The sequence below is a fragment of the Gracilinanus agilis genome, chromosome 1 (genome assembly GCF_016433145.1).
Source record: "Gracilinanus agilis isolate LMUSP501 chromosome 1, AgileGrace, whole genome shotgun sequence".
Lineage (NCBI taxonomy): Eukaryota > Metazoa > Chordata > Mammalia > Didelphimorphia > Didelphidae > Gracilinanus > Gracilinanus agilis.
The window spans coordinates 113472378-113499010 of NC_058130.1; the positions used below are offsets into that span (position 1 = coordinate 113472378).

Below are 26633 nucleotides of genomic sequence, written 5' to 3' on the forward strand. Positions count from 1 at the left end.
TGGATAGTATAGCTACTCTTCCCTCTCCGGGTTAATTACACTGAGAGTAAGGTTTGATTATTATCTCTTTATGCTCTCTTCCTCTCCTTCTTATAATAGTATTTGTCCCCTCTCTCTCCCATGCCCTCTTTGTGTGTAATAGAATATTCTATTTTCTTATTCGCTCAAGTTTCTCTTGGTGTCTCCTGCTATTCTCCCCCTCTTTCCCATCCCCCATGCCATCTTAGATTATTTAGTGTTCCACCCTCACCCTGTTAATTATTCTTCTGATTACTATAATAGTGAATATTATAATAGTGAATAGAGTTCACTACAGAGAATTAAACATAATATTTCTCTACAAAGGAATACAGATAATTAGATCTCACTGAGGCCCTTAAAAAGGCAAATTTAAAAATTATAAGTTTTCTTTCTTTCCCCTCTGTATCTTATTTACCTTTTCAGGTTTCTCTCGATTTTTGTGGTTGGATATCAAACTTTCCATTTAGCCCTGGTCTTTTCTGTGCAAATACCTGGAATTCTTCAATTTTGTTGAATGCCCATACTTTCCCCTGGAAATATATAGTCAATTTTGATGGGTAGTTGATCCGTGGTTGCAGGCCCAGCTCTCTTGCCTTTCTGAATATTGTATTCCACGCTTTGCGGTCTTTTAGTGTTGAGGCTGCCAGATCCTGTGTGATCCTGATTGTTGCTCCTTGATATTTGAATTGTTTCTTTCTGGCTTCTTGTAAGATTTTTTCCTTTGCTTGGAAACTCTTGAATTTTGCAATGATGTTTCTTGGTGTTTTCCTTTCTTGATCGAATGCTGCAGGTGTTCTATGAATCCTTTCAATGTCTATATTGCCCTCTTGTTGTAGGACTTCAGGGCAATTTTGCTGAATTATTTCTGTTAGTATAGAGTCCAGGTTTTTATTAATTTCTGGTTTTTCTGGAAGACCAATTATTCTCAAATTGTCTCTTCTAGACCGGTTTTCTTGGTCTGTCACTCTCTCATTGAGATATTTCATGTTTCCTTCTATTTTTTCAGTCTTTTGGCTTTGTTTTATTTGTTCTTGTTGTCTTGAGAGATCATTAGTTTCTACTTGCTCAATTCTAGCCTTTAGGGATTGATTTTCTGCTATAATCTTTTGGTTTTCGGCCCTAATCTTCTGGTTATCGGCCATAATCTTTTGGTTTTCGGCCATAATCTTCTTGTTTTCGGCCATAATCTTTTGGTATTCCTTTTCAATCTGGTCATTTCTTGTGTTCAATTTGCTTATCAGTTCATTTGGTTTCTGAGCCTCGCTTTCCAGCTGCAAGATTCTACCTTTTAAGCTGTTATTTTCTTGCCAGATCTCTTCCATTTTCCTCAAAATCTCAGATTTGAACTCGTCCATAGCTTGTGAGGAGTTTTCCTTATTTGGGGAGGGTCTGGATGGTTGTTTGTTCTCCTCCTCTGTTTGCTCGGTTGTCTGGATTTTCTCTGTGTAGAAGCTGTCGAGTGTTAAAGACTTCTTTTTTTTGTTATTATTCTTTCTCTTCTGAATTTCCTGTAACTGGTTAGCCATCATTAGCCCAGCAGCTTCTCAGGTTTATCCTCGCGCTCAGTGTCTGTCTGAGATCTATTGGCTCCTGAGGTCTGAGTTCTAGTTTTTTCCAAGGTCAAGCCCCCTGGTGGATTCCCTTGCTTGATCCTCTGCAGGAAGTTTCTTTACAAGTCTCAGGGCGCTGCTTCCACAGTCGTATACCCATCTGCACTGGTTCCCCACTTAGGCTTTAGTTCCTGGCTGTGTTTGCCTCCACCCACACCTCTGCTCAGCCGGCACCCACGCCTCTGCTCAGCCGGCACTCTGCGCGCCCAGCGTCCTCTCTCTGCTCCCGCGCGCTCAGCTTTCGTGTGCGTTCTTGACTTAATGGGGTCCTAAGTCTTGCTGCTCTCAGGAACAGGTCCCGGAACTGCTGATGACTCGATGGGTGCCCCAAACTTGCTCTATTTCTTTTTAGCTGGGTTCGAAGCTATAGGTGAGTGTGGAGGGGGTGGGGGTGGGGCGGTTGCTCAGCTCGCGATTTAAGGAGAGCCCTTTTTAGCCTGGAAATGTCTCGATTCCATGTACCTTCCACGCTGTGCCCTGTTGTGGGGTTCCTCCGTTCGTCTGGACTTGTTTTTATGTCCCCTTGAGGAGTTTTGTGTGTTTCGGTCAGGAGAGGTTAAGAGCTGCTTCTTACTCTGCCGCCATCTTAACCCGGAACCCGGGAAACATTTTTTTTTTTATTCCAGAACAACTAAGAAAATTGGCAGGAAAGACCTGTCATATCAGGGTGGAAGTGGAGTGCAAATACCAGGGCAGGCCCATGCTCAGCAAGCAAATCCAGGCTTTGGGGACAACTGAAACAGCAGCAATGACTTCCAGAGCTCTCAGCCCACAGACGGTAAGGGATTGGACAACTGGTCAAAAGGAAATTACAGGGGTCCTAGACAAAATTCATCACAACAATATTCTTTGTTGCTTATTTCCCCAGTTCACAAGACAAATCTCTAAGACTACATGTCTTGATTTGTCTTGTTTGAAGCAAGTTTCTTCATTATTCTGTATGATTAGTGAAATTACATGTGCAGTCTAAAAAGCATTTATATGTTATAATATATATATATATATATTTTAAAAATCAAGACATAAGTCTTAGAGATTTGTCTTGGGAACTGGGGAAATAAGCAACTTGTTGGGGATTGACTAGTATGTGTGAGAGGCAGGACTTAAACATAGGTATTCCTAGCTCTAAGGGTACTTATATACCCAATCACTATATTACATAAACACTCAAGACAATGAATGGAATGAAATTATACTGTGCCACACCAAAAAAATGACAGATTCAGAAAATTCAGAGGACATAGAAGAGCCTTTTATGAGCAGATAATGAGAAATTGCAGTACCAAAAGAACAACTTGCATGAAAACCACCAATATGTAAAAGAAAACAACACTGAAGAACTTTAGATATATGATCTTGCAACCAATTGTGACTTCAGAATGTTGATGGGGAAGCATTCTTCTAGTATCTCAGCAGAGAGATGATAATAATAAATACATTTTCATACATGGAAACCATATTGATTGATTTTTAACCTAACTTTTTTTACAATAGCTATTGAATTGGGACAAAGGAGAAATCAGTGGGTAGTTATCATGTTGCAATTTTCCTTAAAAGAACAATAAAGCTTTTTTTTTTAAAGAGAAGTTGGGACTAACCACAATTCCAGAAGCTCCATGATGAAACATGCTATCTCTCTCCTGATTGGGAGATGCAGGCAGGGACCTATATTTTTGGGACATGAGCAATATGGAAACTTATTTTGCTTGTCCATGCATATTTGTTAGAAGAATTTTCATAAATAATTTTTTAATACAGAAGAGGGGGAAGGCAAGAAAAATTTTTTTAATTTATTTTGTTAGCTAAAAAAAGTAATTTTTAAAAATTCAAAGAAAAGCTAAAACTAGAATGGATATCTGATTCATAGCTCAGTGTTCTTTCCACTCTGACTGTCTGCTAAGAAAAAACAATCACTCTTTGGCTCAAAAGTAAAAGCCTTCCTTTAAAGAGGCTAAATCTAATGGCTTTAGAAAATGAGCAAAGGTAAACGGAGAAGTTACCAGAAAAGACAACAAAATAGATCAGAGAATGGACATGGAGACCAACTTGAAGACAACAAGAATTGATTAAGGGGAGAACATACATATGGGCAAGAAAGGGCTCTGTATAATATAATAATACAATAAATATTTATTAAACACCTATTATGTGCCAGGCAATGTGCTGACAAGTACCTGTAAATAAAATGGGAAAAGACAGTCCTTGTTGCAACAAAGAGTTATCTTTTTTCCACTTTGCCTGATCCACTTTGTTGTGTTTCTAGTGACATCTCAATTTACTCCTATTATTCTAAAGACCAATGGGCATACAAAGACAAAAATGAATGGTAGAAGTGAGATGGGGGAGAAGAGAGTCCTAGAAATTCAAGATAAATGTAGTATATACTTTAAAATAATAAGCAATAATGGAAAATCACTTTTTGAGATTTTACATATGGAAAGATTTGTTGATGCTTCTCGAATTCTTAAATTAAAAAAGGAACAAAATAACCTGAAGTTGTTATTTCTTTTAACTAACAATCAATTTAGAAAGGGAAAATTCAATATTGTAAGAGTTATATAGAACAGGCATTCTTATCCATTGCTGGTACCACTATGAACTCTTTCTAAGAGTCTGAAAAACACTGAAAAAGAAAAGTTATTATTTATAAGAAATACTCCACCACCAAGACTATACTTTTAAGAATAGAAGTCCACAAATATGAAAACTTTCACATTCAAATTATTTTTTTAATTAAAATATAAAAACCAAATGTAAACCCTAAAAATGAAAAAAGGATGAACAAATAATGACATGAAGAATAATGGTAAATAACTTGAGATAAGGAATGAAAAATATTAAAAATACAAAGAAACATGTAAAGATTGCTAGGAAGTGGCAAGGGGAAGAAAGGGCCAAAAGAAAAATATATGAGACTATAAGTTAAATACAAAAAAAAATGGATAAGCAACAAAATTGTCATCAAATAAAATTTTCAGTGTTAATATCAAACTGTTAACTTTTTGTTTTAAACAAATGAATAATTTTTTCCAGAATGAGATATTGTTGAATGTTATTATTCAAGTATTTGTTAGGAATCAATTAATAGATTAATCCAAAGACATTTAATTAGTACATGATATATGACGAACATGCTAAGTAATGGGAATATATAGATGAAAATGAAATAAATCTACTAACAATTTTATAATTTTATCAAGGGAAACAACATGTATATATAAAAAATACATACAAAAATTTTTTCAAATTAAATACAAGGTAACTTGGTGATGGGGGCAGACTTAAAATGAGGAAGAAAGAGGAAAGACTTCAAGTAGGAGGCCACATTTCAGCTAATCTTTAAAGGAAATGAGATTCTAAAAGGGAGTGGGGTAAGGAAGGAATATATTATAGGCATAAGAAAAAGAGAATAGTCTGTCATAAAACACAGAGACATATGTGTGTAATGTATAAAAATATTGTTTTTAATAAAATGAACTAAGGAAAACAGAATAACAGAGTTAGAACTGATGAGAATTCATCTTGTCCAGCATAATAATTTTAGATATTTAGAAAATGAGGCCCATACAGGCTAAATTACTTGCCCAAGATCACCAAGACAGTATCAGAGATGGGATACAACTTGGGATCCTCTAACTCAGTGATTCCCAAAGTGGGAGCTACCACCCCCTGGTGGGTGCTGCAGTGATCCAGGAGGGCAGTGATGGCCACAGGTGCATTTATCTTTCCTATTAATTGCTATTAAAATTTTTAAAAAATTAATTTCCAGGGGTCTAAGTAATAGTTTTTCTGGAAAGGAGGTGGTATGCCAAAAAAGTGTGGGAACCACTGCTATAACTACAAAATTAATTAGTAATGATTCCAGTATATCATAGTGACCCCTCACAATTCAGGTTTTAGATTCATAATTCTAATTTCTTAATAGTTGATACATAATGTAAAGAAATACAAAGAAAACTGTTGGTGAATTTTACCTGGATAATTTCAGAGTTGAATTTGGACTCAAGATGTGCTGCTCTTTCTGCTTCAATATTTTCCTCTAATTTCTTTACTTTGATACTGGTTGCCTGAAAAAAACACACACACATAGGGAAACACACAATTAGTAGTTATAACTGTGAATCTGAGTTGGACAAACACTTAAAAAATAAAAAAGTATAGCAGAGTGTATTAAAAACCAGAATCCCACAATATACTGTCTACAAGAAACATATTTAAAGCAAGAAGAAAGACACACACAGAGTAAAAGTAAGGAGCTAAAGCAGAATCTACTATGCCTCAACTAAAGTTAAAAAAAAAAAACAAACAAAAAACACAAACAGAAGTAGCAATCATATCTCAGACAAAGCAAAAATAAACATCAATCTAATCAAAAGAGATGAGGAAGAAAATTACAACTTGATAAAAAACACCAAAAGATACTGAAACAATATCAATACTAAACATATTTATACACCAAATGGCATAGTATCCAGATTTCTAAAGGTAAAGTTACATGAGTTACAGAAAGAAAACTAGCCACATTCAAAGGAAGAATTGTGGGAGGAGAAACACAGAAGAAAAACAACTGCTTGAACACATGGGCTGATGGGGATATTATTGGGGATGTAGACACTAAAGGATAACTCTAGTCCAACTATAAATAATATGGAATTAGGTCTTAATCAATGATACATGTAAAACCCAGTGGAATTGTGCGTCTGCTAAGGGGAATTAAGGGGGCTTGGAGGAGAGGGTTTTTTAATTATTATTTTATTAAAAAAAATAAAAATAAAAAATATATACAAAAAAAAAACCAAATGGGGCAGAGAACAATTCACAAAAACAATCAAGAATTTCATTAAAGAAAATGACATTGAGGAGACAACATGCTAAAATTTATGAGATGCAGCCAAAGCTGCACTTAGGGAGAAATAGGTATCCCTAAATGCTTACATTAATAAAATGGAGAAAAAGCAGATCAGTGAATTAGAAAATGCAAATTAAAAAAAGAACAAATTTGAAGTCCCAATTAAATACCATACCATTAACAAAAGAGGAAAGAGAATACTTAAACAATCCCAGAAGATAAGTAGAAATTGAACAAACCATCAAAGAATTCCCTAGGAATTGCCAGGGTAAGATGAATTCACAAATGACTACCAACAAATATTCAAAGAACTAACTCAAATATTTGGAAAAATAGGGGAAGAAGGCATCCTATCCAAGTCTTTTTATGATACAAATATGGTACTGATACCTAAACCAAGAAGAGCTAAAATAGAGAAAGAAAAATGTAGAACAAACTCACTAATTTTACACTGCTTCCAAAAAAAAATTGAACAAAATCCTCTGAAGGAGATTACAACATTATTTCACAATAATCACATATTATTATCAAATGGGTTTTATACCAGGAATACAGGCATGAATATTCGGAACATCATCAGCATAATTTACTATAATAACAAAACAACTGAAACCATAGGATTATTTCAATAGATGCAGAAAAAAGAAGTTGACAAAATATAAGACCATTCCTTATAAAAACATTATAAAATATTGGATAAATGGAACCTTCCTTAAAATGACAAATGGCATCTATCAGAAACTATCAGTAAGCATGATCTGTAACAGGAATAAACCAAAACCCTTCCCAGTAAGATTGAGTTTGTAAAGCAAAATATTATTTGTACTGTATTGTAAAGCACTATTATTTAATATTGTTCTCGAAATGCTAGCTTATAAGAATAAGTACAGAAAAAGAAATTTAAGGAATTAGAATAGGCACTAAAGAAACAAGGTTATCACTCCTTGAAGATGATATGATGATATACATAGAAAATTCTAGATAATCAACCAAAAAACTAATAGAAATTAAAAATTTTTGCAAATTTGCAGCATACAAAATTAACCCACACAAATCATCAGCATTTCTATTTACTACCAACTAAGTCCAATGTCAAGAGATAGAAAAGAAAATTCCATCCAAAATAATTCTAGACAATATAAAATATCTGGGCTCTACCTACTAAAATAAACCCAGCAACTATATGAATACAATTATAAAACATTCTTCATACAAATAAAGTCAGACCTAAACAACTGAAAAAATATTAATTACTCATGGCTAGGAAGAGCCAAGATGATAAAAATGATAATCCTACCTAAATTAATGTGGCTAGTCAATGGCATATCAATCAAACTACCTAGAAATATTTCAGAAAAGTAGAGAAAATAACAACAAAATTTACTTGGAAGAAAAAAATCCAAGAATATCAAGGGAATTAATGAAAAAAATGAAGGAAGGAGATCTAGCAATGCTAGATCTCAAACTATACTGTAAAGTGGTAGTCATCAAAACAATCTAGTACTAGCAAAGAAATAGAACAGTAGATCAATGGAATAGGTTAGGTAGTCAATGCACAGAGTTGAACTCAATGTTCAATAAATTCAAAGATCCAAGCTTTGGGGGAATTTGACAAATATATTATTTGACAAAAACTGCTGGAAAAACTGGAAAATAGTATGGCGGAAACTAGGCATGGACCAACATCTCATACCACATGCCAGGATAAAGTTCAAATAGATACTTGATCTACAAACAGAAAAGTTTACTGTCTTACTTACTTAAGACAGAAGAATTTATGACTAAACAAGATAGAGGACATTATGGAAAATTAAGTGAATAATTTTGACAACTTTAAATATAAAATGTTTTTACAAACAAAACCAATGCAAATGAGGTTAGAAGAGAAATGACAAATTTGGGGGTGGGGAGGAATTTATACCAAGTATTTCTGAAAAAAGGCCTTGTTTCTCAAATATATAGAGAACCAAGTGAAATTTATAAGAATACAAAGTATTCCCCAGTTGAATAAAGGTCAAAGGATATGAAAAGTCAGTTCTCAGAGGAAAAAATTAAAATTATAATCATATAAAAAATGCTCCAAAATACTATTGATTAGAGAAATGTGATTAAAAATAAATCTAAGATACCACCTCATAGCTATGAGATTAGTTAACATGACCAAAAAGGAAAATGATAAATGTTAGAAGGGATATACAAAAATTATGACACTAATACACTGTTGGTAGAACTGTAAACTGATAACAATCACTCTGGAGAACAAAATGGAACCATGCTCAAAGGGCCATAAAATTATGCATACCCTTTGATATACCACTATTGGGTCTGAATCCTGAAGTGATCAGAAATAAGGGGAAAGGACCTACTCATATTTTTAGCAGCTCTTTTTTGTAGTAGCAAAGAATTGGAAACTGAAGGGGCCTCCATCACCTGAAGAATAGCTAAACAAGTTGTGGTATAAGGTTGTAATGGAATACTATTGCACCATAAGAAATGATGAACAAGACATATTCAAAAAATCCTGGAAAAACATGAACTTATGCAAAATGTAGTCAGAAAAATGTATATAGTAACAGAAATATTACATGATGATCAACTATAAAGCATAACACCATAATCAGCAAAGCAAATTTCCAAGATAACCACAAGGAACTTATGATGGAAATGCTGCTACCCATAGCTAAAGAAGCAACTGTTGGAGTCTGAGTACAGAGATTTTTTTTATATGTGTGATATGTCTTCTATCACAACATGAGCAATATGGAAATATATATTGCATGGAAGTACCAGTATAACCTACATCATACTGTTTACTACCTTGGGAAGAGAAGAGTGAAAGGAAGAAGAAAGAAAATCTGAATCCTAAAATGTCAGAAAAAAATTGTCAAAAATTACTTCTACATATAAATGAAAAAAATATTTTTAAAAAAACACATTTTTAAACTTCAAATTCAGAAATTTTAATATTCGTATTTAAGATGACCAAATGGGTAAAAAATACTGTATTCCAGAATTAGTTTAGGCCTAAGAAAATATTACTTTAATTCCCCATACCCCTACTTCTTTTAAAATTCCACTCAAAATCCAGAGAGCAAAACCAAATCAAAGGAGAAAATGTAGAGGCTCACTTAAATCATCCAAAATACTCTCCAAACAATTTGAAAATAATGTCTCAAAATTAATTCTGAGTGGTAGAACCCACCAAAAGATGAGGTTAAACAATTTTCTTCCTCAACACAACTTAGAAAGTCAGCAAGAAAGGTCTATCTACATGCCAGAGAGAAAGTGGTGCAGTCACCATGGCAGGTCCTTCCAAGTCAAGCACTTTCCTAGCAAGCTAGCCCAGGCCTTGGGGACAACTGAATCAGCAGGAGAAGCTTGCAGAACTCCCAGTCAGTGGAAAGTAAGGGTGTTCAGCAACTGGTCAGAAGATGATTAGTGAGTTCTATAAACAGTAGGTTCTGAACTACACTGAACTGCCCATATACAGATCCAGGTTGAGGAGCAATACTAACATATCAGTACTTCTTGATGAGGAGAGTAGGGAAACCTAGTCACAGTTCCAGGGAAGGAAAAAAATGCTTGCTTCTCATAGATCAGAGCACAGTCCAGGAAAGTAATAAGCACATCTCCCTTAGATCATATTACCTTGGGAGAAATGAAAACTTTGTGAAAAGAACCTTTGGACAGTGTCTTCTTCACAACAAGAATGGAGCCCAATTTTAACAGTTTTTTAAGTTAAGAATCAAGAAAAATGCTGGGTAAATGAGCAAACAACAACAAGAAATTCAAAATAGTAAGTTATTTTGGTGGCATGGAAGGCCAAAAAAGTAAGACAACAAGGTTAAAACTATTGCACCTAATGCCTCAAAAGAAAATGTGAATTGGTCTCAGGCACCAAAACAATTCCTAGAAGAGCTCAAAAAGGATTTTATAAAATTAAATTGTGTGAAATAAATTATTGAGGGGACTTTGATCACAAAGATATAATTGAAACTCTGATGCCCCCTGTAGTCAGCAGGAAAAGTCAGCAATTGAGGTAAGGGACAAAGAGGCAGGAGGCAGGTCAGTGTCCCCTGAGCATGCAGGTGAAGGAGGAAGGGCAACAGTTGGCTCACAAGGCATAATGTGTGAGTCAGTGGGCAGAGAGAAAGTTTGATAAACAAGGTTAGAGCACATTTCGGCCTCTCTTCTACTTCTGTGTTGGGACTGAGGACTGCTGGCACTACTACAATAAAGTATAGGCCAAAAGTCAGTTCAATAGAGGCTATATATCAATCCTTTCTGTAGGAATGATTGTTCCTCAATCTTCTCTCATCCTCTCCTTTCTAATTAATAAAATATTAGAATTTACAGCCAGTCTCCCCATTTTTCATCTTTACAATATAAAAGAAGTAGAAAAAATGTGAGAAAATAAATGAAAGTGAGGCAAGAAAATCATGATAAAATAATCAATAGTTTGGGGGGGGGGGGAAACTGAAGAAAATAACACTTTAAAAATAGAATAGGCCAAATGGTAAAAAGAGGCATAAAATTCCACTGAAGAGAAAAATTCATTTAAAAAACAGAATTAGTCACATGGGGAAAGATGTACAAAAATTCATTGAAGAAAAGAACTTCATAAAAAGTAGAACTGGACAAATGGAGAAGGAGGTATAACAGTTCAATGAAGAAAACAATTTCTTAAAAATTAGAATTTGATAAGTGGAAGTTAATGACTCTATGAGATATCAAGAAACAATAAATAAAAATCCAAAGAAGAAAAAATAGAAGATAAATTAAGGAGAGATAATTTTAAGAATTATTGGACTTCTTGAAAGCCACAATTGAAATAAGAGCCCAGGCATCATCTTTCAAAAGAAAACTGTCTTGATATTCTAGAATGAGCAAATAAAATAGAAATCAAGAGTCCACAAAAATTTTTGAAAGAGATTACAAAATAAAAATTTGCAGGAATTTTACAGCCAAATTCTAGAGCTCCAAAAAGCAAGGAGAAAATCTTGTAAGCATCAAGAAAGAAATATCAAATATTGTGAAACCAGAGTCAGGATCACACAAGATTTAGTAGCTTCTACATTAAAGGAATTGAAGGTTTGAAATATGATATTCCAGAAGGCAAACAAGTTAGGATTACAACCAAGAATCATCTACCCAGCAAAACTAAGTATAATCTTTCAGGGAGAAAAAAATATTCAGTAAAATAGAAAACTTTAAAGAATTTCCGATGAAAAAATCAGAGCTGAATAGAAATTTAACTTTCAAATATAAAACTCAAGAGAAACATAAGAAAAACAGGAAAGAGAAATCATAAGGAATTCAATGAGGCCAACCTGCTTATATCACTACATGGGAAGGTGATACTTGTAATGCCTAAGAACTTCATCATTATTAAGATAGTAATATATCTCCTTAATAAGGAGTATACATAGGCAGAGGGTAAGAGTGTGAGTTGAATATGATGGGATATTATCTAAAAAAATAAAAGAGGTCAGAAAGAGGAATGCACAGAGAGAAGGGGGGAGAGGTAGAATGGGGTAAATTATTTCACATAAAAGAGTCATGAAAGAACTTTTACAATGGAGAGGGAGATAGGGATGTAAGGTGCTTGAACCTTACTTACCCTAATCAGAATTGACTCAAAGATGGAATAACATACACACTTAGTTGGTTATAGAAACCTATCTTACTCTATAGGAAAGTAGGAGGGGAAAGGAATAAAAGAAGGGGTGAGTGCTGATCAAAGGTAGGGCAGATTAGGGAAGGGAAACATCAAAAGCAAAACATGATTGAGTATGGACAAAGTAAAAGGATAAAGAAAGTAGGATAAATGGAGAAAAAATAAAATGGAGGGAAGTACACAGCAATCATAACTGCAAAACTAAATTTACAGCAAGCTTCTCTAATACAATTCTCATTTCTCAAATACATGGAGAAATGAACTGATGTGTAAGAAAGTCAGTGTCCAATTGATAAAGTCAAAAGACTTGAGCAGAGAGTCAACAAAGCTATCTAGGCATATTTAAAAAATGTTCTGCTATACTATTGATTAGAGAAATGCAAATTAAAATAATTCTGAGGTACTAACTCACAGCTATCAGATTGCCTATTATGACTGAAAAGGAAAATGATTAATATTGGAAGGGATGTGGAGAAATAGAGACACAAATATATTTTTGGAGGAGGTGTGAATCAATTCAATCACTCTATAGAGTTATTTGGAACTATGCACAAATGGCTACAAAACTCTGCATATCCTTTGGCTCAGTAATACTACCACTTGGTCTGAATCCCAAAAAGATAAAAAAAGGAAAAGGAAAAGGAAAATAACCTCTAGCAACTCTTTTTCTGGTAGCAAAGAATTGAAAATTGATAAATACTCATCAATTGGGGAATAGTTGAAAAAATTGTGTTGTATATAATTGTGATTGAATACTATTGTGCTATAATAAATAACAAGCAGGATGCTTTCAGAAAAAAACTATAAAAACTTACATGAATTGATAGAAAGTGAAATAAATAGAACCCAGAGAACACTACACACACAGTAATAGCAATATTGTATAACTGTAAATGACTCAGCTATTCTCAGCAATACAATGATCTAAGATAATTCCAAAGGACTTATGATTAAAAATATTATATATCTGCAGATAAAGAACTGATAGAGTCCATATGCATATAAAAGCATGATTTTTTAAACTTCATTTTTCTTGTGTTTCTTTTCTCTTTTTTTTTTTTCACCACATGATTAATGTGGAGGAAAGAGAGGATTTTCCACCTCCAAAGAAAACTGATGTAGTCTGAACACAGATCAAAGCATATTGAATTTTCACTCTATTTTCTTCATGGTTTTTTCTTTTTTTTTAATATGTGTCTTCTTCCACAATATAACTAATATGGAAATGTTTTGCAAGATCACATATGTATAACCTATATCAAATTGTTCACCATCTTAAGAAGGGAGATAATTTGGAACTCAAATATTTTTTAAACAAATGTTAAAAAGTAATTGGGAAAAATGTTATTAAAGGTTAAAAAAAGTTCACTCAAAGAATATGAAAAAACTGAATTAGAGATGAACTCTTTATAGTTTTATTTTTGAATTTGACTTTTATGAGAAAAAACACAACTAAAAAGGGGAAATGGCTATAGAGTCTTTCAATTACAATAAGTACTTGTTAAATATCTACTATATGCCAGTCACTTTACTAAATGCTAATAATACAAGTACAAAGAATGAAATAATCCCTACTCAAAAGAATCTTACATTACAATAGAGAAAACAAATATATGTTGAAGTTAATAAATACAAAGTAGTTAAATACAAGGTAGTTTGGGATGAAGCACACCAGCAATTGAAAGGACAAGGAAAAATTTCAGGAAGATGGTACCTGAGTTTCATTTTTAGGCAAAATAAAGGCTCTATGAGGTAAGGAGGGAATGCATTCCAGACATGGCAAACAAGCACTGCAAAATCACAGATATGGGAGATGGATGAAGTGTCAAGCAGGAAGAGCAGAGAAAAAGTCAATTTGGCAGGACAACACAAATCAGAAGATAGAGTAATGTCTAAGATATAAAAGATGTTATGAGGTTAGAAACTGGAAGATTTGTTAACTGACCAGATATATGGGATGAAAAAGTCCTGAATAATGTTGAGATTACAAAATGATAAATTAGAAGGCTGGTAGTATCTTCAACAGAAAGAAGGAAGTTTAGAAGAAGTTAGGGATGGGAAGAAATAAAATAAATTTAATTTTGGATATGTTTGGCCTTCTCTTCTCACTCTATGCTACTTGTACCCTTGGAAATCTCATCAGTTTCCATCAGTTGAATATATTAACTCTACTGATCTCCAATCTCTCATCTCCAATTGCCTTTCAGACAATAGACATGTCAAAAACAAGTCCAAAACTAAACTAATTCTATTTCCTTATCCTAAACCCTCCCTTCCAAACTTCTCTTTTCCTTGATATTTTATTCTCTCTAGGTTTTTGTGATACTATTCTCTCTGGGTTCTCTTCCTTCTTATCTGACCATTACTTTTCAGTCTCCTTCACTAAATTTTCATGATCACTGACTATAGGTGTCTTCCAGCTCAGACTATGAGGTCCTTCAGGCCTCTCTTTGTATACCCAGAACTTAGCAAAGTGCCTGAGGCATAGTGGATAATTAATAAATGTTTACCATATGAATGTCATCAGGACATCCAGGATGGAATGTCCAAAAGACAAGAAGCAGTTTTAGGATTAGTACCAAGAAACAGTCATCAGATTTGGCAATGAAGAGATCATTAGTAACTGGAAAGCAATTTCAGTTGAGGGATGATGATAAAAGTCTTACTGCAAATGGTTGAAGAATAAGTGAGAAAAGTGGAAACTATGAGTAGGCAACTTTTTCAAGAAGTTTGAGAAGAGGAAGAAAGATTTGGCTCAAAAGCATGAGGGAATGATAGGGCATAGTGAAACTTCTTTTGTTTTAAGGATGGAGGAAGCTCTGGGTATTTTTAAAAGTCACAGGGAAGGAACCAGTTGATAAAGATAAAACAGTCAAGAGAGAAGGCAAAAGGCTCTCTGATGCAGAAGATCTTGAAAGGATAGAATCAAGTGCATACATAGCAAAGTTGTTATTAGTAAAAATAGCAACCTCTTTGTCCAAGACTAGGCAAAGAAGGAGAGCATGGAAGATGGTGTCAAGGGGTTTTGAGATAAAGAAAATGAGAAAAAAGAGCTAACTTCAAATAACCTCAATTTCTGTAGTAAAATAAGAGCTTTATAAGAAAAGATATTATAAGATAAGAGAAAGAGAAGTTTTGAAATAACTTCTATGAGTGGAATAAAGGCCTAGATACAGTTGAATAACATAAATTTGCAATTTACCCAATGAGCATGGTTGTAGAGCTTCCTCTAGCTTGTTCACTTGCTTGCTAGCAGGCATGGAAAATCAGATAATACAAGAAATACAGTGCTTAAGACTGGCAAGAGAAAATGACAAAAGGATAAGAAGACAAAGGATTCAAGAATGCAGAACACAGTGTAGAGTTGAAATGGATAATATTGAGTTGGTGCTGGAAATGGAGGAAAGAAAAGTCAGAGAAGGGATAAAACCTGAGAAAGCACTGAGGGTTGAACAACATGGAGGTCTCATAGAGGGCAAAGCACAAGAAAGCACTGAGGGTTGGACAACATGGAGGTCTCATAGAGGGCAAAGCACAAGAAGAAGGTGAATGATAAAGAGATTCTGGTCAGAGGAATATTGGTTTCTAATTGGGGAAGTGGAGCATTTGTGGGAAATGGCAAGATTTACCGTATGATTATACCTACATGTAGTTGAGTTGGAATTAAGGAATAGGTCACAGAACTTAAGGTGAATGAGAAAATTAAAGGTTGACAGAGTATCTATGTTGATGTTAAAATTCTCTAGTATAAGGGTAGTAAATCAAGAGGAGAGGAAAATGATGACCCAGGTAATGAACTCTTTCATAAAGAAGGGAGAATGACCTTGGAATTGCTAAACTACAGCTAATACTATTTTGACAAGTTGGAAAATTGATTGGTCTTCAAAAGAGGAAAGATCACCAAGTAAAGGAGAGTCATGGGGAGACAATGGGAAGCATTTCCCTCTCTTGAACCATTGTGACTGGGAATGTGAAAGAAAGTACAGTCAATATAGAAAAGGATAGTCAGGGTTTATAATGCTATTAAAGAGGAATCACATATTAGTGGGGATCAACACATGGAAATATGTGAGAAATAAAGGTCCAGGATACCCCCAAATAGAATGTGGGCAGATTCAAGGCATACTATGACAACTGCAAATATGAAAATAACAAAAGCAAACACTTATAAATATTATTTAGAAAACACTTTACATATATTATCTACATGATACACTCAACCACTCTTTGAACTTGGTGCTAAATATATTATTACCCCTATTTTACAGAAAAGGAAATTGAGACCAAAAGGCCAAATAGATTGTGTCTTATTTCCAACTCCAATTCTCTTCATTACACCACATAGTAGAGACAATTCACTTAAGTGGCTATGAACATTAAAGGGCAAAAATATGAATGTAGATCCATATGTAGATTGATAAAATCTGGAAATTAGAAGGGAATTTAGATAGCACTATTTCAATTCTATCAGTTTTTAAAATCAGAAAACAAGCCAAAAAAAAAGGGTAAATAATATGCCAAGATAACACAATTTAGACTGCCAGATCTATATCCAGCACTCATCTCTCTCCTGAGTACCAACCTAGGCTTCATCAGTTATTGATTATTCCAAAATGGATGCCCCATAGGCAACTCAAACTAACCATGTCTTAAGATAGAACTCAATCTTTTTCCCCCCAAAACCCATTCTTCTTTAAACTTCACTATTATTCATGACACCATATCCATCCTTCTAGCCACCCAAGTTCACAATCTTAATATCATCCTTAATTATATATTCTCTCATTCTAACCTATAACTCCTAAGTTACAAAGCCTTATCTTTTGTATCTCTACACTATCTCTCACATATGTTCAGCCCTCTCCATTATTAGAGATAGTACCCTATTTCAGGGGGCATCTGGTGACTCAGGGATAGAATCCTAGGCCTGAAGTCAGGAACACCCAAATTCAAATCTAGCCTCAGAAAATTACTAGCTATATGACCCTGGATAAGTTCCTTAACTTGTTTGCCTCAGGTCCCTACCTTCCAGTACTGTTATGAAGATGAAAAAAAAACTATTTTTAAAAGAGTACTTTGCAAAGACCTCCATGAACTGATACAGAGTTAAATGAGCAAAACCAGGAGAACATTGTACACAGTAACTGAAACACTATGGGACAATAAAATATAATAGTGGGCAGCTGGGTAGCTCAGTGGGTTGAGAGTCAGGCCTAGAGACAGGAGATCCTAGGTTCAAATCTGGCCTCAGACACTTCCCAGCTGTGTGACCCTGGGCAAGTCACTTGACCCCCATTGCCCACCCTTACCAATCTTCCACCTATAAGCCAATTCACAGAAGTTAAGGGTTTAAAAAAAAAAAAATATATATATATATATATATATATATATATATATATAATAGACTTTGCTACTAATAGCAATGCAATGATCTAGGACAAGCCCGAGGGATTTATGAAAAAGAATGCTATCCAGATCAAAAGAAAAGCTGTGGGAGTAGAAATGCAGAAGAAAAACATATGATTTATCACTTATTTATATAGGTATAGAATTTGGGGTTTTGGATCTAAAACATTACTCTATTACAAAAATGAATAATAAAGAAATAGGTTTAAAGTGATAATATATGTATAACCCAGTGGAACTGCTAGTCAGCTCCAGGTGGAGGAAGGGAAGAGGGGAGGGTGAGAACACAAATCATGTAACCATGGAAAAAATATTTAAAAATAAATAAATTTAAAAAAATAAAAGAACACTTTGCACAGTGCCTGGCACACAATATTTATGAAATAAATAACTATTTTCTACTTCCCATCATGCTTCTTATTTGAAGCTTCTCCTCACTGTAATGTAGCCTCCACAATGCCACCAAAGTGATTTTCCTAACACCCACAAATGACAACATCATTCCCTACTCAGTTAACTCCAGGCTATTAATTCTAGGACTGAATTTAACTACAACATTTGACATTTAAAGCTGTCCAGAATCTGGTCCTTTTCAACTTCTCCAGTAGTCTTACACATTACTCTCCTCCACTCAGTGTGGTCCAGCCATAACAGTGTATTATGATCCTATCATGACACACTATCCCCCATCTCTATGCCTTTGCAGAATCTGTCCCATATCTCGAATATTCTCTTTCCATACCTTAGCTTTTTGGAATTCTTTATTTCTTTCAACAGTCAGCTCAAATGCTACATTCTGTAGGTCATCATTCCTGATCTCCCCAAGTACCAATTAGCCTTCCTAGCAAACATTATCTTGTCTGCTTTATATGTGTCTTGATAGATTGGGGGTGAGGGGGGGAGTGAATAGGGTCCTAAACATGGAATCAGGAAAACCTTGTCTCAAATTGCTCCCCAAGCACTTTCTAGCACTATAAGCCTGGGTTAAGTCTCTGAACTTCTTTCTGCACATTGTCCTCTCATCTATAAAATGAAGATGATGATTGTAATGGCTTTCTAGTCCAAAAACTCTCTGGTCTACAGTCTTGTATATATGTTGTCTCCCCATTCATCCAAAACATAAGCTTCTTGAGGGCAAGGATGGTTTTACTTTTATCTCTGAATCTTCAGTATTTAGTCGAGTTTAATAAATATTTGTTGGTTGATTAACTGATTCACTAGTAGTATAGCACCCTCCTCTCTTCCAAAAAATACTTAAGTGACTATAGCCTAACTTCCCTTTACATTCTCTTAGACTTAAGAGAAATAAGCAGGGTAAAAGGAATGTATAGAAATTGACAATAATTTATTCCCTCATGAAGTTCACAGACACCAAATAAGTTACCTGTACTTAATTATTTTCTTGATAAAAAATGTTAAACATAATTTCAACATAAAAATGTTTCATATAATCAATTTTTAAACTGCAATGAATCCTTATTCTAAAAAATACATAAACACATAAAAGATATGTTCCTTATTTCATCACTTACAAATAAAAATAGACTTTTAAAAGAGTTTACTATAATGAACAAGAAGTTTTCAATTTTTCTTTACTTATCTGAGTGAAATAAGATACTGTTGCTCACAAAATTAAACTCTGGTTAATAATCTCATAGCAACCCAAAAAAAGAGAAAAGTGAGAATATTGTGATTATTAGTTTTGGAAAAATGAAACTACTAAAAGTTTCTTCTAAACTCTGTGCACTCAGGACATTAAGAAGAAACAAAAATGGCAACAAATATCTAAAAATAAATAATCAGTGGATATAAAACATTTTCATTCTAAAAATTGTATTTACTATGTAAAATTTAAAGTCTTTTAAATTTTTGGTTTTCCCATGGATTTTTGCAAAGTTTATTTCTTCCAATTAAATAATTATCTCATTAAAATTTCCTTTAGGAGGTTGGTAAATAATAATAATCTGAGTTATTATTTTAATCAATGGAAATGATATATAAAATACTGAGAATGTATCTAATACAAAAAGACAATACTTGGTCATTATCCACACACAGATTATATTTTAATTAATTATCCAAAATATACATAGTTGACATGGCTAGTGAAATAAACATCATCACATGCATACACTCATTTGCACCTACATGTATACACACATGAACATATGTGGGTTGTGAATGCTTGCCACCTCTAACACATCCTGGCTGTAGGATCATTTAACTTTTCCTAACCCTAAGCAACTCTCTAAGATTCTAAATTGTAAAACAGCTACTACATGGTTGAAAGAGTTCCCTGAAACAAAATAAATAACTAAATAAAAGATCCATGCCTCAATCCCCCAAAAAATAATGAAAGAGAACTGTCTATTTAACTCCCTTAAGAAAAATAACTTCATTCTTTGTTCTTGTATCTCCATTTTCTGGAAAAGAGCAAATGTTTACTAAAAACTTGTTTTCACTGATTGGATCCGTAAACTCACCAGTCTGTCTAAGAGTTCTAATTATAATCCATTCACAACTTCTTGCCCTTTGTGATTCTTGAGGGTAGGGACTATCTTTGGTTTTCTTTCTATCCTTGGCACTTAGAAAATTGCCCAACACACATTAAACACTTAAATCATGGTTTTTTTTTAAAGTTTAAAACTTGTGGAATTATCCACGTTTCCAAAATTCTTCCATAAAGAATATTCTGAATCCTAGAGGTCTTTTTGCAGCTCTTTTTAACATTTCAAGGATACATTGGAAACACTCTGATTGACTAATAATAATAACAATAAGCTGGTAGCATAGTGCTTTAAAGTTTGCAAATTTTTTTACAAATATTATCTCACTTGATCCTCACAACAACCCTGGGAAGTAGATGCTACTATTATTCCCATTTTACAGTTGAGGGAGCTGAGATAGACAGAGATTAAGTGACTAGCCCAAAGTCATACATCTACTAAGTGTCAGATGCTATCTATTTGAACTCAAGTCTTCATGAATCCAGGTCTAGCAGGTTCACTGTGCTACTCAGTTGCCTAAATATGTTATCCCAAATTTTAATTTTTTTTTAAACTCTTACCTTCCATCTTGGAATCAATACTGTGTATGGGTACCAGAAGAGTGGTAAGGGCTAGGCAATGAGGATTAAGTGACCTGCCCAGTGTTACAGAGCTAGGAAGTATCTGAGGCCTGGCTCTCACAATCCACTGATTTTTATTCTTTGTAGAATATAGCATTCCATGATTCACAGCATGTAAAATAATATGGATTTTTACCAGAGAATAGCCTCGGATCACTGAAACTACTCTAGAAGTTCCCAAATGCAAACCAACAGTGCAATTTCTTCCTGCTATTTAATTCTGTTATTTCCGGAATTTGTTGCATCTTCTCTCTTATAATAATTCACTGGTCCCAGAAGGGAGTCTGAATAATCAGAATATCATCAATTTATAGCTATAAAGGACCTTCAACAAGGCCATAATGTCAAGTCTGTTACTTTTACAGATGAGGTACCAGAGGTTGAGAGAAGTTAAGTCACTTAACCAAGTCCCAGAGCTATTAACTGTCTGAGATAGGATTCCCAATTCCAAACTCAGCCCTCTATCCACTGTGCCACTTAGCTTCCTTACTCCCCACTGAAAATTCAAGAATCCTTCGTCACCTAAAAAGTCTCTCTTCCTCTGATGTTCACTAGAACCAATCTTATCACCCAATCTAAATACTAGTAGCTGTTTACTCACAAAGCAATTGTTCTCCTTCAATAATCAGTAATTGACTCCTAACTGTAAGAATTAAATAAGAAATGTGTAAAGCACTTGGCAAATCTGAAAATATTTCAAAGCTATAAACTACAAAAATAATAGAATTATCCAAAAGTGAAATGCCTAGGATGATAATAAGTTTTCCTTTCCTAGAAGACTTCAAGCCTATCTTAAAGCATTGGGAATGCTACAGAAGTGATACTTTTTCTTGTACAGGTTGCTCAAGATGGCCTCTTTAGTCCTTTCCAAATAGGAGGTTCTACATTTATCATCAACCCTAATTATTGCCCTTATTCTAAGGAATACCAACATACATTTGATGTTCCTTCAAGTAACTTCACCTTCCAGTTCCTCAATCTGTGACCTATTCCTCCACTCCAACTCAGCTACACAAAGATGGTACCACACTGGAAGTGTTTTACTTCCATGTTCAAGAACCCTACCCAATCATTGCTCTTATCATTTCATCTTTCCCTATGCTTTATTTCTTTTAAATCTCTTTTTCATCTTCAGTATAGCTTCCAATCACCTCAGGATGTTTTCCAGGTCATAGCTCCTACTCTCATGATACTTTTCTCTTCCCCCCACTCCCACCTTACCTCAACCACTTTCTAAACTAATCTTTAACTAGCCTCTTTGCTCGAATCCTTGCTCTCTTTTCTTATCAGCAGTCATGTATTATCACCAAACCTGCATTACTTTCTACTATTCACTTTCTCTGTTCCTGACCATGTGTTGAGGAATAGTCAGAGAAGTCAAACAACTTTTTAAGTCTACTACACATTTTTTTCTTGTTTACACCTGGTTTATTCTTTGATTTAATTGATTAACTTAATGCAGAGTCCAGGTTACCTTCACTTATACATAAAAGAGGAAACTGAGTCCAGGAAAAAGGTTTTCTTTTTACCCCCAAAGGACACATAGTGGCACTCAAGCTTAGAGTTTAAGTCTTTTGGCTCTCATTCAGTACAGTACTCTGTATAGAATGCTATTAGGTTAGGCCACCCAGCAAAAATCTTTCCTGGGCCAGGAAAAGATGGGTAGTTAGGTGCTGATGTTGATGATGACATTGATGACTTTGATGTTGATAACGCTGCTGTTGTTGCTGCTGCTGCTGCTGCTGCTGCTGCTGCTGATAATGATGGTGATGATGATGATGGTGTTGATGTTATTGATAATGATGATGATGTTGCTAATGATGTTGAAAATGATGGTGATGTTGATGATTGAATTTGAAGTTGGAGGTTTTCCTCCCATTTGAACCTTTCTGACCCTTCCCAGCACTACACATTTTTTATCTGATCTCAACTAGGTTCTCACTGAGGTAGGTCCTTCTCCCTACCCATTTTTCACTCCACTCAGCAAAACACGTTTCAAACATTCCTTTCTCTCCTTAAGCCTCCTACCATATTCCTTCCTCTCAGCAGAGGGACTAATCTCATATTTGAAGGAAAAATTCTCATTCTCAAAAGTTCTCTTTTTTCACCTCCTCATTAAACACCCACTATTCTCTCCTATATTTCAGTCTCTGATAAGAAATGGCTTTTTTTTGACATTGTATAAGTAGATTAGTTTATTTTTTTCTTGTCAGATTATTTTTAAATTTATTTTTAATATTAATTTATTTAATTAATTTGGAAAATTTTCCCATGGTTATATGATTTATATTCTTTCCTTCCCCTCTTCCCTTCCCCTTCCCATAGTCAATGAGCAATTGAACCAGGTTTTACATGTATCATTATTGATCAAGACCTATTTCCATATTATTAATATTTGCAATAGAGTGATCATTTAGAGTCTACATCCCCAATCATAGCCCCATCAAACCATGTGATCAAGGAAATGTTTTTTCCTTCTGAGTTTCTATTCCCACAATTCTTTCTCTGGATGTGGATGGCATTCTTACTCATAAGTCCCTCAGAATGGTCCTGGATCATTGCAATGCTGCTAGTAGAGAAGTCCATCACATTCGATTGTGCCAAAGTGTATCAGTCTCTGTATACAATGTTCTCCTGGTTCTCCTCCTTTTGCTCTGCATCAGTTCCTAGAGGTTTTTCCAGTTCACTTGGAATTCCTCCTGTTCATTATTCCTTTCAGCACAATAGTATTACATCACCAACATACCACAATTTATTCAGCCATTCCCCAACAGAAGGGCATCCCCTCATTTTCCAATTTTTTGCCACCACAAAGAACAAAGCTATAAATATTTTTGTACAAGTATTAGTTCTTATTAAAGAGATGGTGTCTTCTCTCATCAAGGCTATGTAGACTTCAAATATGATATATATATACATATATATATATATATTTTATATGCACTTGATGTCATTTCTTCCTAGAAAAAATGTGTCAAACTACTCCTTTATGGTTCTAAAAATAATCCCTTTACCTTTCAAAACCAAAATACTACTTTGCTGGACATTATTCCTCTGCATGTATTATCTTCACCATTAGCATGTAAGATTCTAGATGGCAGAGACTATATTCACTTTTGTTAATCCTTAGCATTCAGCATCATACTTGGCACATGGCAAGTACTTAATGAATGATTTTTTTCATTTATTTATTCAATGAACCTCAGAGTAAATAATGTAAGCATGTCTGTGGGTAAATACTGGTCATTTACCTAACTTCACTCTTCTTGACCTACCTGTTGCATTTAACACCACTGATCACCTTCATCTTCTCTTCTCTGTGTCTTCTTGACACTAATCTCTCCTGGTTCTACTCTAATTAAACACTCCTTTGAATAATTCATAATACAGGTTGTGTGCTATATAAGTGGCTGTTCTCCAGAGCTCTGTCCTAGAACCATTATTCTTCTATATATATACACTTTACCTTTCGGGAACTCAATTTATGCCCATGGATTTGATTATCATCTCTATGCCAATAACATCTAATCTATATTTTGTAAACTCAGTTGTAATCTCTCCACCGAGTTTTAGTACTGAATCAATTTCTGATTGGACGCTTCAAAATAAATGTCCAGGAGACATCTGTAACTCAATGAGTCAAAAAGAGAATTCAAAACTCCTTCTATCCCAAAACCACTCCTCTTCTAAACTGTTGGTCAGATTTATAACCTTAGTATTATCTTCAATTCTTCATACTCCTTTACCATTTACAACCAATCAGATGTCAAATCTCACATTTTCTACCTACAAACCTTTTTCATCTGAACCTTTCTCTCTACTCACACGGATACCATGTCTATTCAGGATGTCATTACTTCTCACTAAAATTATCGTAATTGACTCTAATTGGTTTCCCTGCCTCAAGAGTCTCCCCATTTCAGACAATCCTCCTCAAAGTTTTCAAGTGATTTCCCTTAAGTTCAAATCCGACCATAGCACTCTCTTATTCAAGGGATGTTAATGACTCTAAGGTAAAATGTATGCCCTTTTGTTTAGCTCCCCTAATTAAAACCTTATTTTAAAGAACCCAGCATAGACTAAGACTGTTGGGTGTCCTGAATCTATTAAAACCCTCTATAACCTGGCCTCAAACTATCTTTCCATTCTCAACGGCCATTATTCTCTCTCCTGCTCAGCCAGATGGCTTTCTCACTCTTCCTCACTTATGATTTCCTGCTTTCCAAACTGGCTAGCCCCTTGGAATAAAACCCATCTCTTTCCTCAAGAAGCAATTCGAATATCACTTTCTAAAGATTTTGCTTATCCTTGCTATTTTGTAAGTTTTAAAATTAATATTCAAGGCCTCCAAAGTATGATATTTATAAGCATTTTATTAAAAGTGCAGGGAAAGAGTCCCAACTCAACCTTACCATGCCACCTCCTCTCCAAAAAGCCCCATCACCACGCCCACAACAACCATATCAAAAACAGCCTGCAAAACCCACAACCAATAGGAAAAGGCTCAAGGAATTATGGGTATGGTGAAAGAGAGTTTGGATAATGTAGTTTAAAGGGGTACAAGGTCTTTTCAACTTTACATTCCCCTCTGTGATCCTTTGGGAGACAAGTCTCCCCAATGGATCATGAAAACATAATCAAATTAAAGTTTACAATAATTCAGAGATAAAAGGGAAATAAAAGGGAGAAAGAACAAAATCAATGTTTGGTGCATTGACAAAAGCCAAATTTGGATCTTCATAATCCAGTGAAGGCTCTTCAGGCATCTTCACGGTGTCTTCACCAAACAGGTTCACTGTCTGGATTCTGGGGAGATGGTAAAATTCTTATCTTGAAATTACTCTCAAAGAATTTAAACTTTACATTATAGATTATAAAACATACATTTTCTTCTGAGAATTATACATTACCCCCCTGAGATTACTCCTAAAGGAGTTAAAATTAACTTGCATTATAGATTATAATTCAGACATTATGATTATAAAAACTTAACACACCCCCCCGAGGAAAATTTTAAATAACACATTTCTCCCCTGAAGAGAGTACCTCAGGTCAGCTAAGGATGCATGGCTGAGTCACAGGGTTGTATGAAATCAATTTGGCAAAAGAAATAATAAAAAACAAGAAGAAAATTCGAATAAAGAAGAAAAAATTAACTTGTGAATGAAATGTAAAATGTGCAAAAATGTAAGGAAAAATAAACATAACAAGCCCTTGAATAAAGGCCCAATTAAAGTGACTTAAGCAGTTTGCAAATACCCACTCAGGGCCAGGACTACAGAAAATTGCCATTCTCTATAAGAGAGAAAAAACAGGACTCAATATGTGAGCAAGGGAAATGTCTTTCCATGGTCTGATTTTCCCTGCACCTTCTCAGAGAATGAGCCAATAATTGCCAATCTTAGGTGCTTCACTAGGAATTTAAGTCAAGGGGGGTCTAAGCCTCTAAGCGTTAGAAAAGCTGACTCCAAAACTCAAACCCCAGTTTCAAGCCCTTCAGTCTTGGCATAGAACTTCTGAAATCCATGATCTACATGGCCTTTTGCTCCTTGGCACTTTGCAGATTCTCAGTCAGTCTCCATGACCTCGTGGCTCTTTTTAGCACTTCTCCTGGAATCAGACAGAGAGACATTAAATCACAGTCCCACCATATGTATCAATGATTGGCAGGTTACCATAGTCTCAGGCTTTTCAGGTATGGATTAATATTATAGCAAATATATATTTGCATTAAGCTTATATCAATGTAAAATCAAAAAAGGATTAACACAAAATGAGAAAAAAGGAAAAAATCAATTGCTCTAATTAAAAAATTTTAAAGGAAAAGCAATAAGGAAACAATGCTTTCAAGGATTAAAAAAATGGGAAAAGAACAAATATTGCATTGCACATGTAAGGAAGAAAAATAAAAGAATGTTTTAAAAATCAAATATATATATATAT

The 26633-nt window shown here is 34.5% G+C and overlaps 1 protein-coding gene across 1 annotated transcript in view; it reads right to left on the bottom strand.

Moving 5' to 3' along the window:
- Positions 1 to 26633, bottom strand: part of CCDC171 (coiled-coil domain containing 171) — a 508587-nt gene that overhangs the window by 371056 nt on the left and 110898 nt on the right. The window contains exon 7 of the mRNA XM_044685358.1: positions 5606 to 5698. Within this exon, the coding sequence (XP_044541293.1) occupies positions 5606 to 5698 (93 nt within the window). The remainder of the gene's footprint in view (positions 1 to 5605; positions 5699 to 26633) is intronic.